Source organism: Scaptodrosophila lebanonensis, unplaced genomic scaffold (genome assembly GCF_003285725.1).
Source record: "Scaptodrosophila lebanonensis strain 11010-0011.00,11010-0021.00 unplaced genomic scaffold, SlebRS2 tig00000043-arrow-pilon, whole genome shotgun sequence".
Lineage (NCBI taxonomy): Eukaryota > Metazoa > Arthropoda > Insecta > Diptera > Drosophilidae > Scaptodrosophila > Scaptodrosophila lebanonensis.
The window spans coordinates 2,798,600-2,807,500 of record NW_022060545.1 but is presented as its reverse complement, the minus strand read 5'-3'; the positions used below and the strand labels follow the sequence as shown (position 1 = coordinate 2,807,500).

General features: G+C 38.2%; 3 protein-coding genes across 3 annotated transcripts in view; 2 read left to right on the top strand and 1 right to left on the bottom strand.

Moving 5' to 3' along the window:
- Positions 1-874, top strand: part of LOC115622250 (gamma-aminobutyric acid receptor alpha-like) — a 9,715-nt gene extending 8,841 nt beyond the window's left edge. Inside the window, exon 5 of the mRNA XM_030516149.1 lies at positions 1-874. This exon is cut by the window's left edge and continues 103 nt beyond it. Within this exon, the coding sequence (XP_030372009.1) occupies positions 1-874 (874 nt within the window).
- Positions 875-3,428: 2,554 nt separating this feature from the next.
- LOC115623128 (chymotrypsin-1-like) lies at positions 3,429-4,181 on the bottom strand. Its single transcript, XM_030517336.1, has one exon. The coding sequence runs from the start codon at positions 4,051-4,053 to the stop codon at positions 3,481-3,483; it is 573 nt and encodes a 190-aa protein (XP_030373196.1). The 5' UTR covers positions 4,054-4,181; the 3' UTR covers positions 3,429-3,480.
- A 3,750-nt stretch (positions 4,182-7,931) lies between these two features.
- On the top strand, positions 7,932-8,570 carry LOC115623160. Its single transcript, XM_030517373.1, has 4 exons — positions 7,932-8,062; positions 8,123-8,220; positions 8,281-8,428; positions 8,488-8,570. Exons 1-4 carry the CDS (start codon positions 7,963-7,965, stop codon positions 8,553-8,555), a joined length of 414 nt encoding a protein of 137 aa, XP_030373233.1. The 5' UTR covers positions 7,932-7,962; the 3' UTR covers positions 8,556-8,570.
- The last annotated feature ends 331 nt before the right edge of the window (positions 8,571-8,901 follow it).

Genomic DNA, 8,901 nt, shown 5'->3' with positions numbered 1-8,901 from the left:
GGTCTCCTTCTGGTTGAACCGTGAGGCCACCGCTGATCGTGTCTCGCTGGGCATAACCACAGTACTAACGATGACATTTTTGGGTCTGGAGGCGCGCACTGATTTACCGAAAGTTCCATATCCAACTGCCTTGGATTTCTTTGTGTTTCTATCCTTCGCTTTCATATTTGCTACCATACTGCAATTTGCGGTGGTTCACTATTTTACAAAATACGGCTCTGGAGAATGCTATTTTATTATTGAAGAAATGGAAACGGACACGGAGTCCGAAACAGATGTGCCCCAGTCCGATTTTCATGATAGCACCGAGGATAAAATTTATGAGGTAATACCTCTGTCAATGTGCGCCATTAATATACCGGCCTCGGCAAGCAGCAGTGGTATTGGCAGCGGTAGTCGTCTGGGGATACTTCACGGTGGACGAACGCGGAATCGTCGACATGCTGGCGGAGTAGATGGAGTCTATTCGGGCAATCGAGTGGCTGCTAGCTTCTGGCGTTGCTTGGACTGGACGAAGGGGCAGCGTCAGCGCCGAAGCACAGTCTCACGTCATTCCATCAACAGCTCTGATGAAGATGATGAGCAAACTCAGTTGCGAGCCCACGAGGCACCCTGCACCTCGGCCGCTGCGGCTGCTGCGAATGCTCAGCCAGTGCCTGGCATGGGGCGTCGTCGCATGTCCTACTATAGACGGGAGGAGATGGAGGCCCGTCGCAAGGGTAAACGCACACCACAATATAATTCCGTCTCAAAGATCGATCGGGCCTCGCGCATTGTCTTTCCGCTGCTCTTCTTCCTGATCAATGTCTTCTATTGGTACGGATACTTGTCGCGCAGCTCGCGTATTTTGGCCAACGCTCCTACGAGCACCTGATGTTACCTTTTAGCAATTTAGACCAAGTCCAGCAGGAAATCGAAGAGCAGGTTGAAGTTGTTTTGCTAGGGAAAATGTCGCAGCTACTAAAGTGTGTACAGCACAGTAACAGTAACAGTACACTCGTGAATGGATGGATTGAACTTAAAAATATGCATAAATTTCGCTCTTTTTCTCTAATTTGCTAACAAACAACAACAGCATCTTGCTTTACAGGATTTCTTTGCGCGCTAAATTGCTAAATATCAAACGAAAATTTACATATCACAGGACTTGCAATAAAAGCATTTGATTTGCTTGTACAGTTAGTTATTAAAATCCACTTAACAAATATCTGAATACAATGTTTTGTTTTAAGCTTTAAATAAATAAGTTTTATTCAATTTTCAAATCAAATAAGTACTATACACTGTTATATATTATGTAGGTATCTACCATTATTATATTGCATTAATATGTACAATACTTACATGAGTATATATCTGTTGAACATGAAATACCATTTGTAACCGCCGGAAATAAAACCTGTGAGAATGGGCATATCTTCTTTCCCCGATGCGGGAGCCTTTTATTTCGTATACGCAATTTCTGTAGTATAAACACATTACAAGTATATCGTAATTGGTTTCTATTATAGTTCATTGATACGAACATTTTTGTCGCATTAATTTTTAAACCCTATACGCGTAGGGTTAAAATGGTATATTAGGTTTGTGCAAATAGTATGACGAAATAAATTAGCTACATAACTTAAAATCGGATTAAAAAGTTCATCAAAATATTTGAAAAATTCGCGAAATTTGTGTTTCGATGTGTGGACAGGTCCGTGTGTTACAAATGCTCTGCAAAACAGGGCTGTTATGTGAATTGCATAGCTGGAAAGAAAATAACTTTAAATTTAATATTTAAAATTTTTCTGAAGTCTTTTCTTTAAGGTCTGTGTAGAGCCTGCATTCGCCATCAACCATAATAGCAACTCGCATGCACAAGGCCTCAACCTCCTCCATGCAGTACGACAGCCTTGTCATGCTCTCGAAACTCCGTCAATAGATTCCACATTTGTCGTCGTGCACCTGGATCCATGCCGGCCGATGTCTCATCTAAATATAGGACTGACGGGTTATTTATCAGAGATATAGCGAGGCTGAGCTTGCGCTTGGTTCCTCAACTATAGTGTTTGATCGGCTTTTTAATGTGCTGAATAAAGAGCAATCTGGTCGCATTGTCTCCCGTCCTGTTGACTCCCCAGTTACCGCATCGAACTGCGGGCAATAGCCAATTCTGTCGTACACTTTGCTTATGTGTGTCCCAGGCATCAGCCTTCGACATATGCAGTTCCCGACCCGATTCGTATATCTCCAGTAAGCATCTTGAAAGTGGTCGTCTTGCCCGCGCCGTTTACACCCAACAGGCCAAAGCACTCCCCTGGTGCAACGTAGAATGATAGTTCTTTGACCGCAACGAATTTTTCAAACTTCTTTTTTATGCGATCAACGACAAGAGGCAGATCGTTCCGTTCCGCTTCTGTGAGATTAGCAACGGTTGATCGTTCGATGTCAACATCATCGGGATCCGAATTTTGACCAGCCTCCTGCCTTTTAGTCCCCTTTAACATAGCAGGCAGACACTCACACTTTTTCGCATCCAAGAGCATAATAATATATAAATCGTGCCTGACAGAAGAAAGGACAATATGTGCACAATAATGCCATGTTTGGGCCAGACAAAGTGTCCTGGAACATTACAGCCAGCGGGTACGAATTTGCAAAGATCTTCATGCGTTAACCTCATCAGCATCGGGTTGCTACAACTCTTGTGTAAATTAAAATTAATATAGAGATCAGATATGGTTTCAGCCAGCCAATAGTGGGGAAATAAACGCACAATAGCTAGAATCGCTTTTTGAATTATGTTTGGGTCACTGAAGAAAGCTGGAATGAATATATATAGAATTGGTCCCAATATCATACCCACAATTATTTTACAGCAACTGCATCGCCATAGCGTTTTCTGAGATTTCGGATATGTATACCCGGCTGAAGAGCATCCTCTTTAGTTGAGGTCCTGGGCCGACAGGCGCAGCGTTTTTCTTCGCCAGATATATCGCTGCTTGATCCGCTTTCACCAGAGGAGGTAAAAGCGAAGCCCAAAAGTGACTGCCAGATTTTGCATTGGAATGGATAGTTCCATTTTCGAGGTACACCGTAGATACCTGGGTATATCTGCTCCACATATAGACAGACTAACATGAATATTACGGATCCTATAGCTAACATAAGACAAACAAGAAAAAGTGATAGAGAATCTTCTATCGAGACAGGGCGGCAAAAATTGGACCACTGAAGACCCTCGCCAGAATTTTCCAATGCAAAAATTGCATACATCCCGATTCCTATTGCTGTCTTAGGAAACAGCAGACATAAGACAAGCTTGCTTACAAGATCTATCTTTTCATACAAATAAAAAACGGCGAAATATGGTACGAATATTAGGATTGTTACAATTCCTATGACGGCAGTTGCAGTGGTGGCCCTATTAAAAAACACAGCTACCATACAGGTAAAACAGAAACTGAAAATGATGAATATATTCAATGCAGTTCAATCTTATGGTATACATTTTGTTGAATGCTTTTTGTTGTATTTGCGCATAGTTTTAATTATGCCATTGTAATGGTACGCAATGCTGGCTACCATATCCGGATAGCCCTCAGCGCATGGAAGGCCCCAGCTCGCTAGTCCTACCAGTTTACGTTTAAGCGTAAATGGAGATCCAGAATCACCATGGCAAATTCCTCGATTCACTGTTCTGTATACGCATATGATATTGCTGCGAATATTTAGCTGCATTGCTTTGCTACAAGTCTTTTGTGAGATCCTTTTCATGTGTAGCATGTGCATTTCAGTTGTAATCACCGGTTTGGGCTTGTACTTAATGAAGCCAAAGCCGACAATTAACAATTTAGCACCCACCGGGACAGTTTTGGGGTCCAAGGCAATTGGTTGGGTATATCGATTGAACTTGATGTTTTTTGACATGCGTATTAAGCCAACATCATGATCCATTGTTGCTGAAGAAGCATCATACGCGCAATGGGTAATTAAATCTGTTGGTTCGTGAAATTTTGCTTTTTTAAGGCTCTCAGCTGTGAGTTCCTGGTTGCCGCCTGTCATAATCATATAGTTCCTTGGAAGTCCTCCTGCTATACAATGTGCAGCTGTGATAGCCCAACGTTTATTTAAAATAGCACCACCGCAAATGGGAGCACTTATGTTTTTAAGAATTATGGTTATGTGATAAGGTGCAATTCCTCTGGGCGCTTTTTTACCTCCAAGAATGCGAAAGTGATGTGCTTCTATCGTTTGTAAAAAACAACAGGTAAGAAAAAACAGCGAGAAAAAAATTAATTTCAACATTTTTCGAGACATTCAAATTGATTCTAAATTGGTTCTTATTTATTTGACTGTAAAAAGTACCATATTAGTTTTGATTTGAAACGCTAAACGGGGCAATATGCAAACATTTTTAAAGTTCGGTTAGCTGCAATGCATGAGGAAGAAAGACGTTATGCACGTTAAGCACGGGACAGTGGGAGATCGTCCACATGTTGTTCATCAACGACCAAGACGTTTCAATGAACTGATTGAAATGGTAAGAGAGAGTGTTGCCCAGCATTTTAACGTCAGTGGAACCATTTTGCGGCGCATTTTAAAGGACGATTTGCATTTGCTCCGTATAAAGTGCAATTAACTCAAAGAATTTTGCAGACAGACTGTCCACGTCGCTTGGAATACGGCCAAACAGTTGCTCGAATGGTTGACACTGAACCTGATTTTTGGAAGCAAATTTTCATGACTGACGAGGCCCATTTCACACTCTCTGAAACACCATTGCATGATCAAAAAGTGACTGTTTGGGCAGGTGGTAGTTCTTTCGCAACTTTAGAGAGTGTCGGAGGAGAAATATCATATTGTAAATAAACTTTTTGACTTACTATAGATGGGTAAGACCAGCTATTATATTTATAATTTTATTCAGCATGAAGCAAATCGTTATAGCCAAGTCCGTCTGAAAGTCTGCTTGGATGAACGCCTCAATTTCGGAGCCGGCTGACCTTACATTGACCAGGGTTGGCATGTAGAATCTCCTTATATCTAGGCAAATTTATCAATTCTAAGAAAAGTTATTAGAGAAACAATTTAACCTATTTTATAGGTATAGTATTTATTTGTCATATTTTTTTTATAGGCATACGTCAAATATATAAAAACGGTTTCCAAATAACAATTTTTAGACATTTTATTGGCGGTTTGATAAGATTTATGTGCTTTATTCCCTAAAGGTCACATCAGGATGTGACCACATCAGTATGTGACCCTGAGGGATATAAAGCATATAAACCTTATAAAAGCGCCAGGTAAATGTCTAAAGATTGTTCTCTGCAAACTTTTTATAATATAATAAAATATATTTATTTCTTAGGTCATATTGTAAATAATCTGTTGTTGGTGGTGCGCTCAATTTTCTAAGACATCCTGCTGTATGTTTGCTGGTAGATATTAATTTCTTTTTATAATTCCTTCATCGAAAAATAATTTTGTTGCACATATCAAATATATAAATTATTATTGTGTTTTATAAATGTGAAGTTAAAGGAGAACGAAAATACTTTTACACCATACAAGTAGAACACCATTAAACACAGAAGGCACAACGTCAACCACATTTTGAAGCAGAAAAGAACACTAGAACATTATTTGATTGCCATATGCATGACTTAACAGTTTGTAAATACCCCAGAAAACTTAATTGGTGATTCGTTCCAGAATTGCATAGCACATGGCCTTCTAGAACTATACAAAGCTTTCATTTTGAAAAAATGTATAATTCTAATACCAAAACATATCAGATAATTCGAATTAGTTTATGATATTTGGTTCCGTTTAAGTAACATTTTAAACTATTCCACATACGTGTCCAATGGCAATGGTGATTTTTATATAATGTCACCAAACGATATTTTATAAGGATTTATTATCTGCTGCAATTGTAATATAGCTGGCAGCGCTTGGGCAGAGATTACCTATATGTGGGACCTGGGATACTTTTAATGGAAATAAAGGATTCAAGGCTCCAATTTAATATGTTTTAATAGTTTTAATGAATATAATTATTAATTTGTAGTACAAGAAAATGTTTAATTGAATTATTTAGTTGAATAACAGCGTCGTTTCGTCTTTCGTCTTTTATACGCAGCCGTCTTGTTTCACATCTTCTTTTTGACTCCTCCTCTCATCGTTCGACTTCATCTATTCTTCATGCATGTGGTGAATTTGGTGTGCTGTTGGCACTACGTTGCCAGACCCATTCCCACATATATGGCGATAACTTCCCTTCAAATTTATCTATCATTATTTTTATTTATTTATATTTATGTCAACAAACATTGACTGTTGACAAACGAGAAAAATATACAAGGTGTGTTCCACAGTAAACAGGACTTAAAAAAAAAATCAGAACAAATGGTTTTTTCGGCAAAATCAATTTATTTTATTCAAAATAGTCTTCTTCTGCTTCAATACAGCTTTTTGCACGACCCAAAAGCATGCCGAACGAGTGTTTTAGCTCGTTGGCCGGTATGACCGCCAGTATGCCGGTGCAAGCCTTTTGAATGGCCTCTACGTCTGCATAACGCTTTCCTTTCATGGGCAAATGCATTTTTCCGAAAAGGTAGAAGTCGCACGGTGTCATATCAGGTGAATACGGCGAGTGGTTAATGGTTAAAATGTGATTTTTGGTCAAATAATCGGTCACAAGAGTCGATCGTCTGAGCAATTTTTGGTCGTCAGTCAATTTGTGCGGAAAAAACCGTGAACACACCTTTCCTAAGCTCAAATGTTCGGTCAAAATGCGATAAATCGATGTTTTGGAGATGTTCAATTCCATTTCCATCAATTTCAATGATGATTTCGGCTGATTTTTGATGAATCCACGCACAGTTTCGATGGATGATCGATTTTCGGTGATAACGAATTTTGATTGGCCCACATGTTGATCGTCATTTATATCCTCACGACCACTTTGAAAACGTTGAAACCACTCGTGCACTCTGCTACGGGATAGGCAATTATCGCCATAAACTTGTTCCATCAATTGAAACGTTTCGGTAAAAATTTCATTTTCGCACCGATAACACAAACATACTGACACTTAAAACGCAACAAGAAAGGAATGCTAAAGTCGAGCAGGCTCAACTCTTAAATACCCTGTACCACCCCACAAAAAAGTAATTAAATTAATTAATTAATTTAATTAAATTAATTAACTAAATTAATTTAATTAATTAACTACATATTAACTAATTAAATATAAAATATTCCATGCATGCATACATACATTTACATTTACATCAGAATCGTGCCTTATGCGTGTTTGTGTACTTGTACATATGTATGTATGTGTGCATTGGGCCTGGTTATATGGCTATAACTTTCTTTCCAATCATTCTATCATAATGAAACTTGGTATACGGATATATAATTACTAACCTAATGTGACTACCAAATTAGAATTTAGTTCAAAATTCCAAGAATTACGGGAGTTATAGAAAATCGGTAATAGGGGGGGAGTGGGGGGGTGGATCAGAAAAAATGAACAAACTCGTCCTTTCTCGGTCTCAGGAGAATCTGTATACCAAGTTTGGTTATTCTAGCTCTTATACTTTCGGAGATCCTTGCGTCCATACAGACAGACAGACGGACAGACAGACGGACAGACGGACATGGCTATATCTTTGTGGGGTCTACCAAGCCTCCTTCTGTGTGTTCCATGTGCACTCGCACAAAACTAATATACCCTTGTACCCTTTGGGTACAGGGTATAAAAATTATGTTTAATGCATTTCTCACCAATTATTACCCAGCTAGAAACCATGGCTTACAAATAATATGAAGTAAAAACTTTGAGTGTTCTAAAAGCATGACCGTATTTAAACTTATTTTTCGAGGTGTATGATGACAACTAAGTAGGCATTTACTGTCATTGTAAAAACATATAGAAATTCTACAATAAGAATACAACTTTATAAAATGCTTGGAAAGTGTTGCTTTTGTGTACCATTGAGAACAGGATGCATCATACTTGGAATTTTGCATGTATTGTTCGGCCTGGCTGCAACTATCGCAATAAGTAAGTATCTAAAACAAGCGACGACAACTAAATATACAATAATTTCTTTTGTCTTTTCAGTTGTAACAGGCCTCGGCCCTACGGATTTAAAAATCTCCTGTGTCTTGACTGTGATAATTTTAATATTAGGGATCATATTTATAGTTATTGCATTTCAAGTAAGTTAAAAAATTCATTCATTTGTGGGAGCTAACATTAATACAAATTTATTTTATTAGAATTTAAAAAAGTTTGTTAAGTACTGGACATATCTGTACTTATTCTGTGCAGGTGTGGGCTTAGTCTTCTATGGAAGGAAATACGAATTCTTTTCCCTTTTACTTAGAGGCGAGGCAGCTGTAATTATCCTTTTCATAGTAATGATAGGTTCGGATATTTCATTTAATTTCTAAATATACGTAATGTTATATGTTTTTTGTTTTTAGTTATCTACTTGTACACTTTGTTGATTGCATATTCATATAAAAAAGAGGAAGAAGAAGAAGATCAATAAATAAAATAAAAATTACATGATCCCACAGAGTATGTTTGTAATATTTTATAGATACTTATTAGTTGATATGGGAATATATACATATTCTGATGAGAATGGAAGGGAAGTGATGATTTATTTATTACCTGAGCGTGGGGTCCACAGGGCTCTCTTTTGATAACAAAAGATACAAATTTGTGGACCGAGCGAAGCGTTGTGTAGCTGAGGCCGACACCGCCAGTACCAGAGGACCAGGTGGATATCACATTTCTGGCAATTTAATTCAATTTAGTTTGTCATTCGCTTTAACGGGTTACTTTGCTTTATTTATTTGAGATCTCTATCCTAGCGTTACAAGTATTAGGTT

Bases quoted from the DNA above. Each gene is read 5' to 3' on its own strand.
- LOC115623128 (XM_030517336.1), bottom strand. From the start codon at position 4,053: ATGATTATGACAGGCGGCAACCAGGAACTCACAGCTGAGAGCCTTAAA.
- LOC115623160 (XM_030517373.1), top strand. From the start codon at position 7,963: ATGCTTGGAAAGTGTTGCTTTTGTGTACCATTGAGAACAGGATGCATC. The intron at 8,063-8,122 runs GTAAGTATCTAA...TTGTCTTTTCAG, and splicing joins GGCTGCAACTATCGCAATAA to TTGTAACAGGCCTCGGCCCT. The intron at 8,221-8,280 runs GTAAGTTAAAAA...TTATTTTATTAG, and splicing joins TTATAGTTATTGCATTTCAA to AATTTAAAAAAGTTTGTTAA.